The sequence below is a fragment of the Odontomachus brunneus genome, unplaced genomic scaffold (genome assembly GCF_010583005.1).
Source record: "Odontomachus brunneus isolate Ranch 3 - 2012 unplaced genomic scaffold, Obru_v1 Obru_scaffold_324, whole genome shotgun sequence".
Taxonomy (NCBI): Eukaryota; Metazoa; Arthropoda; class Insecta; order Hymenoptera; family Formicidae; genus Odontomachus; species Odontomachus brunneus.
This window is the reverse complement of record NW_022639774.1, coordinates 10,418-22,644: the sequence shown is the minus strand read 5'-3', so window position 1 is coordinate 22,644 and position 12,227 is coordinate 10,418. Positions and strand designations below refer to the sequence as shown.

Here is a 12,227-nt window from a genome sequence, read left to right as displayed (position 1 = left end):
TTTTTTTATTGAAGAAAAACGAAAAATTAAGAGCCCGAAAAATTACGTTTTTCGTTAAAACGGCCGCCATTTTGTCAAAAATTATTTTTTCAAAAATTCCTTCGTTCACAAACAAGATATATTCATATACTTACAGAATCTTTTTGGTTTTTTTATTTCAGATAATCCAGATTCGAGCAGCAGTGGACACCGTAAAACCAGTTTTTTGAAAGGGCCTTCAGGAGGATGGCCGTATCTTTTTTAATTATTAATATTTTTTATTTAAAAAATTATGTTACATTCATAAAAATATATTCTCTCACATAGACCAACCCAATTTTAAACAAGTTTTATAGTTAATGCAAAAAAAATTCTCAAAAATCACCTATTTTTCGGCTTCCTGACTAGGGATAACCCCTTAAACTGAAAAGAATGTTCGAAGTCATTTTGCAAATAATCATAAACTTTAGTATTTGCTAGGTACGTTATAATATACTGTGAACACTATAAGTACACACTATATAAGCATAAACTGTAAGAACATCGTTGGAATCATTCGCATTACCGCGTGCCGCGCGATCATCAGGTTAGGCACACTTTTAACAAAGTAAGGCATATATGGGTGAACCAGGCATAACCGCTTCGGATTCGAAATTATCGAGGGAGGTCGCGAAAGTTTTAGAGTGTGTTTGACAATCTTCAGTTCCTAGCAGTTATATGAGACATGAAGAAAATTGATTCAACATTACTGTGCTGTATGGGACATTTTTCTTGATTTTAAATTTCAATGATTTTCTACTGAATTTTATTGAAACTTATTGAAATTCACTGAAATTTCGCTGATTTTCAATGAATGTTGCTGAAATTTACGATGATTTCACTGATTTTCGATGAATATTGCTGAAATCATAATGAACGTGGGTCAATTGATTGAGTTTTTCAGCAAAATTTCAGCACATTTCATTACGTTTTCAGTAAGTTTCATTATAATTTCAGCAAAACTTTTCCATCAGGGCATTTTTGCCTCGTATCTACCGTTGCTTTCGGACGCACGTCATGATCAATTTATGTTGCGTTTCTGCTGTTACGTTCGAGCGGCACGTCGTGGTCGATTTCTGCGGGAGCGATGCACTTGGACACGGTGCATTTGGACACAGCCAATCACAACACCGTGTGATTAGAGACATTTGTAGGGTCCCTTGGAACAGCGACTTGTGATTGGACTGTGTCCAATTGCCCCATGTCCAACTGATATACACCCGATTTCTGCTACGTTTCTGTCCTCACGTTCGAAAGCACGTCATGATCGATTTCTGTCGTATTTCTGTCGTTAGTACATGATATAGCACGTTGTATGATATATCTTCTATATTTCTATTGTCATACCGTGACAGAAAATTGTGTTCTATTTCTACCGCACTTGTCGCGTCATTGATATAGAAATCAGGCTATGCGTGGAAGGTAACATATTTTTGCAATTATATTATTAGGATAAATGATGATATATTTCTGTTACATTTTTGTTGCCGGCACACTTTATCGGCAACACGTTGCAGAGAAAATTAAGCTTAATGAGAGCACAGTTGCTTGAAATCTACTGCATAACCATGATTCAATCTGCCGGCATGCTGCCAGCATTTTGCTTGCTGGGAATATATTATTAAATGAAAAATAAAATAATTAGAGAAATATAATAATGTTGAAAAAAATTATAATAACTTACACAAAAAGCACTTGGTTTTTTTTTAATACTATATCGATAATCAATATAATATTTTGATAGTCATTATAAGAGAACCCATTTGCCTATAAAAAAGGCACGCTAAGTGCTTTTTGTGTAAGTTATTATAATTTTTTTCAACATTATTGTATTTCTCTAATTATTTTATTTTTTACTTAATAATATATTTCTAATATATTAATAATATATTTAATTTATAAATATATTATATAGTCAAAAACACATATGTTTATAAAAGTAATTTATAAAAGTATATAAAAGTAAAAATTGAAATAATTAATCATTCGTACTTGGCGTAAACCTCTTGATATCATTACTTTTATAGAGAGTATAAAATTATTCTGTGTTTTTCAATAAAGTATTCGCGAGAGTACAATTGATCTGAATAAGGTTTTAATATTTTTTTTAAATATCTTTTAGCTGAGCTTTTTGTTATAATGTATTTATAACGATTTTTTTTGTAAATATAAGACGAGAGAGTGTGTTGAAGCGGGAGCTGGGTAGCCCAGTGGTTTAGAGTAGTCGCCCGGCAAACGAAAGACCCGGGTTCGAGTCCCGGCCCAGCAAGCTTTAGCTTCCGATATACTTTTCTTTTCGACTCTTACACTTTTCAACGTTGAATTTATATTCCAAAATGTTGATACAACATTGCAATGTCACAACGCAACGTGAAATGTTGATTCAACGTTTGTGTGGGTAAGGTTATGGCTAGACTCATTTTATAATTATAATAAGACTCTTTTTATAATTATAAAACTCTGTCAAAATATTGCGAGAAAGAAAGAAAGAATATTCTTTCTCTTTTGCGAGAACGTAAAAATTATAGGTTAAAGTAATCGCATTATAATTGTTGTTACGTCCTTTGAAATATTTATCGACAAATATTTATTTAATTATAAACATTACACTTTTTAAACGATGTAAGAGTATATTGTAAATACAATCCACCAAGATATCGTTACAGCGCATCGGCATCACCGATCGCTTACGATCTCGTACGATCTTTGAAGTCAAGCATTGGACAGCATATGCGTATTCATAGTCTAGCCTTATATTTAAGCCTTCCTCTAGTTTATCTTCAGATGTTTTGTAGCCAATAAAATAATCCATAGAGTCATCTAAAGATGGGTGACCGCCCGACACGAGATCGAAATCACGCGAGTCTCACGAATTTATAAAACAACACAAAATTTTAAATATCAGTTTTTTCTTATTATTTAAACCAAATAATTATACATTATCAATTATCTAAACCGTATTAATTAATAAATCTTTGGAACTAAAAAAAAATTAAATATATATACATATACAGATTATTAGTGTTGAAAACACTCTCTATATTCATAATTACATTTCATTATACTTTCCTCAATCTATTTTGATTAATAATGATCTTACACTTAAATTTTTCTAAATTTATACTGAAATATTGCTGGAGCATTTTAATAAAATTATAATAAATTTTAATGAAACTGAGTCAATTTTGAATGTTTTTCAAAAACATTTTAGCAAAAGTTTATTATATTTTCAATAAATTATTTTTATTAGCGCTTATTTCCATTGAAATCTTACATGCGAAATCTTGCGAAAATCTCATACGAGTTCTCAGTTACGATCTCATGTGAAATTTTAATTGAGTTCTTAATTGAGATGTCAACTTGATTTTTTCAATAAAGTAGGTTTATCTCAAAAAATTTATTCTAACTCAATCTATAACTTTGATGTATGTTATCAGATGTCAAATATTGTCAGCAAGATATTTTTCACATATAATATACATAAGTTTAATTATAATAAAATAAAACAAAAATCTTGTCTCTATAAAATATTATTTAAAATTATATTTGAAATATTATTTTTAAATGAAAATGAATTTAAATATGAATATATCCAGACAAATTATATTTCAGCATATGTTTACTCAGTGACCATTCCAAGTATGTAAAGATAAATACTTTATATAATGAGAATTTTATCAGAAAAAACAAAAAGTCATCTAATGCTATGAAAATTGTGGCTATATTGCATATTGGTGATATCATACCAAAAAATTAGTACTTCTTTTGCTGGAAATAGAACGCAAGTAACCCAGATTTATTGTAGGAATAAGAAATAAATATTTTAATTAAAATTATAGCATAATAAATTGATATTTTTTAAAACAAGCATATTTTAAACATGTTATATTATTGCAATAACATTACAAAGTATACATTAAATGCTTATATGTAATGTTCAATATTTCTGTTTATTTGAGTATCTTTACCTTACTAAATTGATGATTTTACAATAAAAATTATAGGTACTGAATAAATTAGCCAAACATATAAGGAAATGTGTATTGTGAATTACAAACGAAAGCATCATTATATGTTGCTGTATATAAACAGTATATAAATGTCAAAAACAGAAACAAAGTTATCAGTAAGTACAATAAACCTCTCTCTCGTATCATATTATGTTAATTTTGTAAAAATGAGAGGTCATAATGGTAAATAAGAGATCATAATGGTAAATGAAAGTGGTCATAATGTTTTGGATTTTATTATTGATTTTATTATTACTCACACAAATGAGGAAAACATTCGAATAAATTAGATATAAAAAGTAAATACATTTTTTATACTTTTCAACCATATATGATATATATGTATTCTTTTAATATGTTTTTCACAATATTAAGCATGTTATTGGGTGCGTAATTGACAATTGTTTGTTTATATTTGATGTTAACTGAAGATGGTTCATAGCAAGACTAAAACGTACAAATTTTAAAGTTGTCTTGATTCAATGTATTTATATTTACGAATAAAATGTAGAAATTTTTATATATAAGATTTAGCTCCAAGACCAGCATTTTGATTCTTATTTGCCCAATTTTCTTTATCGTTGTATTGTGATTAAGTACAATGTTTGTTGTTGTTCCAAAAATAAATATTCTGGAATAAATTCATTTCTTTTTAATCAGAATACAATCAGAACTCAACTGCTTTTATGGATAACTTGTTCAAAAGCATATTAACAGCACAATACGTTATTACACAATATGTTATTATCAAACACTTTTCTATTTAAGTATAACACCTTTCAAACCATGCATTTGCTGCTATATTGTTAACTGCAACATTATAGTCATGTTTATCATGCTTGCAACATTAAAATTATCCATATATGCCATGAGACTTGTCTAAAACCATCGACTGCCTATAAGTTTTGCAAAATTATGAACCCAATATTAGTTCAAGTTCTCTCAACAATTGTAATGTATTTGTATTATCTTCTAACTTAGAACCTAATAAAAAAACAGCATAATCTTTTCACATCCCTTACAAACAAGTAATACTGGAGCTCAGTATGGTCGAACTTAGTATTTGGAGCACTTGTCTCAGTATTTAAGTACAGGAAAATACTGAGATATAAACACTCAAAGTATTACTAAATTCAACCATACTGAGCTCTAATATTATTTTTTTATAAGGGATATTTTGATAATGATAATTGTATAATGGTTATTTGTGGCTATTATACTAAGCATAATAAATAAAATTCATATATTTATATTGAGTATACTATATTGTGTGTAGTCATTCTGATCTATATTTATATATAAACAAGTAATCATTCATTGCATAAATATTACCAAAATTTATGCCAATAGGATGAGTGGTTTCCAGAAATTCACAGCCTATTTATTATAAATCTAATAATCTTATAAATGTATAAAATGGATAAACGAAAACATAAAGATATATTGTAAAAGATGAAAAAACCAAGATAGAAAGTAATAATTATCACGAAAAAGTTCCTGATTTTTTTATACTATTTGTACAGAGAAACTTTACACTAGACGTCGTAATTTTATCGAACATTGCAATAATATCAGCTCGCGTAGATGTAATATCGAAACGTAAACTTAAAAAAATTAAATAAGTTTTAATCCCTTGTCAGAAAATATTGAAAATGCTGAAAAAACTTAACTTACCGGCGTTATTTGACACGCAGTTGTGTGTCACAGTTTTCATGATGTCGATCGAAAAAACAAGATATTTTTCTCAGATTCTCTTTTGATATCGCTTTTTGGTTAAGAGTAACAATATACGTTGGTATTGATTATCCAGTATCTCGTGAAGTAGCGCAGTCGCTGTTCTTCGTATAGTGAACATGTAAGTATTCGTGAATACCCATTAATGTCTAAATATCCCGCTATATCAAAGTTTGGACTGATATATTTGAACCAGTATAATTAATAAACGTTCGCGAAATGCTAGATTGGTTTTCTTTCTTATTCCTTTAAAATGGATGTCATTTTTAAAATATAAGTACATTACTGTATAACAATTTCATATTTTTTTGTTACAAAAGACAAGTCGTTTTATGACACAAAAATATTATATGTTTATATTTCATTACTCATTTGCAAAACGATTTGAATATGTGGTCTGTTCTTTTCGACTGCACTGCTGAACTAGGAAGCGATCATGAATCTTTTCTCCTAGTGTGAAATTGTGAAAAGTGAAAATTTTGTAATGAACTTGTGAAAGATGAAAACTTTCACTAAACTCGTGAAAAATGAAAGATTTAACGTGAATTTGTAAGTAAAAGAAATATTACAATATACTCAAGACAACACCAATTTGCAATGGACATCTTTAGAATTTTTTCAGCATGTTTTTAAGACATAGTGATGTCTTTAGAACGTCCCTTGGAAGTCTGCTTGTCTGGGATTACTTTAGGATAAATTATTAAAAGATAAAATATTCTGTTCATATTAAAATTATAAATCTGCAGAAAATATATATTTCATATAAAATAATATATAAAATACATGCAATAAATACATAAAATAAACTTACATTTTACTTACTGCATACAATTTATAATATATTACACTTTAACTTTCTGATGCATACGTATCTTAACTTTGCAAACTTCGTCGGTATGCTTTCACTGCCTATACGTCATCACGCTTCAATTGGCTTTTGTTGTTCATTTTTAATGGACGTAGGATTCTTATGTCAAATGTCAATTGCCGTATAACCATAAAAATTAAAGTCACTATAAGAAATTCTACTCACTTTCTACATAATATGTGAGTATAGTATTACATTATTTTTCACATTTAAACCATATCGCTTGATGCTTAAAAATTTTCATGGAAACTTACACAATTTATATATAAAGAAAAACATATACGAGCAAACTGAAAGTTCACGTGAAATATGTCACGTTTTGAGAATTCACTTTTCACGATTAACGTTCGTCTCATTTATTAAATTTACTCATATTGTATTATTATATTATATTACAACTATAAATTTAAGTTGTATAATGCTTATTAATGTGTTATATATTACATTGTGTATACTGTAATTACATTTTAATTTTAATAATCTATATTACATAAATATTGCTTTCCACATTTTCATTGTTCACTTTTCATGTGAAATAAGTTACAATGAAAAGTGAAAAATGAAAATGAAGTTTACGTGAAAGATTCATGATCCTATCCTGGTACAATAAGTTAGAGTGAGACAAGTATATTTTTTCTCACTCTAAAGCGGCACACGATGCTTGTTTTCATGCTGGATTGCTTGCTGGATGGGAATACTTTATTCTGATTGGTGCATTTGTGAAGACGGACCAATCAGAATAGAGTATTTCCATCCAGCAAGCAATCCAGCACGAAAACAAGCATCGTGTGCCGCTGGCTTAACTTATTGCCAGTTCAGCAGTGCAGCCGAAAAGAACAGACGGTAACCAATGGTTACCCGACAATTTCCCGAAAAGTGGAGGGGATAAAGTTGGCACTAACAAAACCCTCTAGGCTACATAATTTCAATTCCTGAGAATTAGCGGTACTGTTCAAATAGTAAGTCTGTTAGTTGGTGTAAGGGCTATCGCACCAAATTGACATAACTGCATATGCATAGCATAAGATCGTATGGACCAATGAGCATCGAATATTAAGCATCGAACACCAATATGGCGACTTAATACTCGATGCTCATTGGTACACGCACCGGCGTTAATGCCGTCCGAATATCCGTGTGACTCGCACACGATAACGCGTCACTCATACACTGCTGCGTGTAGGTGAGCTAAGAGCAGCACGGAGTGGCGGAGGGAGTTAGCGGTATACGATCGTCGGACGCTTGGAGAGGGAATGAATAGTGGTGGGAGTCGCGGCGATCTTCCATCCTCTATCGCAAACGTAAGAACGAGAGAAATAGCATTATAAGACGTCTGGACAGAAATGCCGTCCTAAAATACGTGTGAAACACACGAAGAAAACGCTTGACTCACACTGTCTCGTCTATACGTGAGCAATACGCGGTGTCCCGATTGTTTCGCTCGCTCGAACGTTCATGCATTTTTCATTGTTAGCAAGGAAATTACTGTAATGTAAAAATCTTGGGGAAAGGTTTTTAGGAGGCTTTGACAAATGCTTCTTAATAGCTACTCTTGAAAAAAAAATTAATATTAGATTTATTTTAATATAGAATTCTGAACCAACATAGAATATGTTGCAACAATATAACGTTTGTGTAGGTTGTCGATCGAAGAAGAGTATTTTTAATTTTATTGTTGCATAAACACGCGAGATATAATTATTTCATATTTTATGCGTTCGAGTATCGTTCCATCGTTATAAAATTTGGTGGCCCTGAGAAGGGCCGATTTTTGTGTCGAAGCAGTTGAGGTCGATAGTCAATAGTAGAAACGGGTCGCATTTTTGTATCCATAGTAATAAGGAACAATAATTATTTGAAACAGGCGCAAAAATCGGCCCTTTTTAGAGTCACCAAATTTTATAACGATGGAACGATACTCGAACGCATAAAATATGAAATAATTATATCTCGCGTGTTTATGCAACAATAAAATTAAAAATACTCTTCTTCGATCGACAACCTACACAAACGTTATATTGTTGCAACATATTCTATGTTGGTTCAGAATTCTATATTAAAATAAATCTAATATTTATTTTTTTTTCAAGAGTAGCTATTAAGAAGCATTTGTCAAAGCCTCCTAAAAACCTTTCCCCAAGATTTTTACATTACAGTAATTTCCTTGCTAACAATGAAAAATGCATGAACGTTCGAGCGAGCGAAACAGTCGTCGGGACACCGCGTATTGCTCACGTATAGACGAGACAGTGTGAGTCAAGCGTTTTCTTAGTGTGTGTCACACGTATTTTAGGACGGCATTTCTGTCCAGACGTCTTATAATGCTATTTCTCTCGTTCTTACGTTTGCGATAGAGGATGGAAGATCGCCGCGACTCCCACCACTATTCCCTCTCCAAGCGTCCGACGATCGTATACCGCTAGCTCCCTCCGCCACTCCGTGCTGCTCATAGCTCACCTACACGCAGCAGTGTATGAGTGACGCGTTATCGTGTGCGAGTCACACGGATATTCGGACGGCATTAACGCCGGTGCGTGTACATATGGTCTTATGCTATGCATATGCAGTTATGTCAATTTGTGTGCGATAGCCCTAAGGCTGGGAGCACAGGCTTTTGCATAACGCATAACGCATAAGGGAATCAACCTATCAGAGACCTTTATTTCCTTCTCCAGGATAGAAATGAATGACTCTGATTGATTTCCTTATGTGTTATGCATTATGCGTTATGCAAAAGTCTGTGCTCAGACCCTAACCTTGTTAACAGTTGTGACCAGAGAGAAGCCTGAGAGCGGCCACGCCATATGTTTTGGGCGACACTGATTTTCACGCTGGTGCGATACGCCATCTGCACCTATTTTTCAGGTGGAACTACCTTCCCTACGCCCATTTTCAGACGATGCCGGTAAAGCAGCGGTGCATGTTTATTTTACGCCCATTTCCTGGCGATTCGTGTCCGTGTTAAGCGCATAATAGCGTGGTTAAAAACATGGACTATTGCAGAAATATTTCATTGCAAGATTGCAACATTGCCCATACAGCACATCAATGTTGCAGCAACATTGCAACAATGTTTCCTGCAAGATTGCAACATTGTAGGAATGTGAAATGTTGCTTCAACATTGCAGCAATGTTGCAGCAACGGGAAAATGTCCGCCCTGGGAAATATTGCTACGTAATATTGCAGCAACATTGCAATAAAATGTATATGCAATATTATTATTACTGTATATACAAGCCGTAATAGTCTGAACACATAAAGTCTAACTATTCTAGAACGCATAGATCTTTTATAGAAAGTTGTACAATGGTATTTTATTTAGTGTGTTAAACTAATGTGTGTAAAGACTAATATACTAACTTGTATATAATGAGAACCTAATAAACACTGACAAAACTGCTATATAATATAGAAATAACAAGATTACGTGTTACATTTGTGTTATGTAACATTTATATTCTGTATTTGTTGGGAAGTTAAAATGCATTTTAAAGTTGAGAGGCAATAAATAATAACATACAGTGTTTATACATTTATTATATATAAACATATATTTATATAAACATATATAAATATATAGATTATTATTCAAATTATAACAATAGTAACTATTATCACAGGTACAATGTAGACAGTTTGAACTCTGTAATCTAATTTTATACAAGCGCTTAAAAGAAAGGTTTTAAACACCATGTATGTTAATAATCACATTTTTGTACGCATATTCTGTGTATCAGTTATAAATAAAATATATTGGGTGGATCCATATATTCGTTCGGTTTTTGTTAGTAGTGCAAATTTTTTCCGAATATCTCCGGTTCTGGTTACCTAATCGGGCAATCCAAATATGCTTTGGAAAGGTGACAGTCCGCTCTTTTCATCTGTCAAATTTGGTTTCATTGGCATTAGTTTTGTTTGTGCTACAGGCCTGTGAACATGTCGGAGAATAAGCTGCATTTTCGGCATATTTTGCTTTACTACTTCAAGAAAGGCAAGCGAGCTACGGAGGCCCACCGAAAGATATGCGGTGTATACGGGGACGATGCCTTAACAGAACGTGCCGCTCAGAAATGGTTTGCCAAATTTCATTCCGGAGATACGAGTCTTGAAGATGGACCCCGCAGCGGTCGGCCGACCGAGGTTGATTCGAATGATATCAAGGCACTGGTTGAGCAAGACCGGACGCTAAAGGTGCGAGAGATTGCGGAGACACTTAAAATAGGTTATGGAACCGTTCAAAGACATTTACAATGGCTTAGCTACGTGTCCCGCCTCGATGTTTGAGTGCCGCACAAGCTGACCGAGGAGAACCTGGCCAACCGCATATCCATCTGCAATTCACTTCTGAAGCGGCACGAAAGCGACCCGTTTCTCAAACGAATAGTGACTGGCGACGAAAAATGGATCATCTACAACAACATAATGCGCAAAAGATCATGGGGAACCGCTGGCGAGCCGCCGAATGCCATCCCGAAGGCCGGCCTGCAATCGAAAAAGATTTTGCTATCCATATGGTGGGATCATCGTGGTGTGCTGTTTTACGAGCTGCTTCCTCAGGGAAAAACGATCGATTTGAAGGTCTACTGCACGCAGCTAATGAAATTGAATCAAGCATTGCGACAGAAACGTCCAGAACTGGTCAATCGCAAAGGTGTCATATTCCACCATGACAACGCCAGACCCCACACCGCAATAATCACTCAGCAAAAATTAGTGCAACTTGGCTGGGATGTTTTGCCCCACCCACCGTATTCACCAGATCTTGCGCCATCCGACTACCATTTGTTCCGGTCCCTGCAAAACTCCCTCAACGGGAAATCGTTCGCTGATCAGACAGCTGTGAAAACGTACCTTGACCGGTTTTTCACCTCTAAGCCCCAGACCTTCTATGAGAGCGGAATAATGAAATTGTTGGAAAGATGGCAAGAGGTCATCAACAAAAACGGAGAATATATCATTGATTAAAATTCATCCTTTGTATGAAAAAAACTTGTTTCATTTTAGCCTTCAAAAACCGAACGAATATATGGATCCACCCAATACATTATAAAACAAAAGAATTCTATAACTTTGGTTATTACCACATGAAAAACAAACTATTTAAAAGAAAAATATATATATATATATGGGGTGTTCTCTGTCAAATCGGCCACCCCCCTGCCCATTTCAATTTTTTAGATAAAATTCTTTAAAAGGGCTTAAAATTTTCATTGAAATGTCTAGTTTGCGATGACGTATGGCCTTTTTGAAAATTCAAAATGGCGAACCCAAAATGGCGACTAGAATGCAAACAGACACCGAAAAAACAAATATCGTGAATAAATTTTTCAAAACAATTAAATGTCACTTTATAAAGAGTAATAGCATATTGTTTACACCAAAAGACGGTTTTAATTATTTCTTCTCGTTCTTATTTCTTTTAATTGGAACGATAGAGGCACGACGCTCCTGATGCTCGAGCGACTCGTACGCTGCGTGCGGAATAGCAAGGTGGACAACACGACCATATCATGCTACTGAGTCTAATCGTCAATTGTTTCCTATTAACGTATTAACGTCTCCCGAAAAGCGAGGCAAATTTGCACAGTTTGCTAAC

General features: G+C 33.2%; 2 protein-coding genes across 4 annotated transcripts in view; one reads left to right on the top strand and one right to left on the bottom strand.

The window, feature by feature from the left end:
- Positions 1–6,626, bottom strand: part of LOC116853452 — a 27,898-nt gene extending 21,272 nt beyond the window's left edge. The window contains exons 1-2 of one of the 3 annotated variants that reach the window (XM_032834558.1): positions 6,574–6,626; positions 5,703–5,866 (exon numbers count right to left, since the gene is read on the bottom strand). In XM_032834558.1, the coding sequence (XP_032690449.1) occupies positions 5,703–5,742 (40 nt within the window). In that variant the 5' untranslated portion in view covers positions 5,743–5,866; positions 6,574–6,626. Of the gene's footprint in view, positions 1–5,702; positions 6,111–6,573 lie in introns of those variants that run through there. The other 2 variants (XM_032834557.1, XM_032834559.1) reach the window with 2 other exon arrangements.
- A 3,941-nt stretch (positions 6,627–10,567) lies between these two features.
- Positions 10,568–11,718, top strand: LOC116853458 (histone-lysine N-methyltransferase SETMAR-like). Its single transcript, XM_032834566.1, has 2 exons — positions 10,568–10,853; positions 10,917–11,718. The coding sequence occupies exons 1-2, from the start codon at positions 10,568–10,570 to the stop codon at positions 11,594–11,596; spliced, it is 966 nt and encodes a 321-aa protein (XP_032690457.1). The 3' UTR covers positions 11,597–11,718.
- The last annotated feature ends 509 nt before the right edge of the window (positions 11,719–12,227 follow it).

Coding starts and splice junctions, on each gene's coding strand:
- LOC116853458 (XM_032834566.1), top strand. CDS start 10,568: ATGTCGGAGAATAAGCTGCATTTTCGGCATATTTTGCTTTACTACTTC. Junction 10,854..10,916: donor TGCGGAGACACTTAAAATAG/GTTATGGAACCG, acceptor TCGATGTTTGAG/TGCCGCACAAGCTGACCGAG.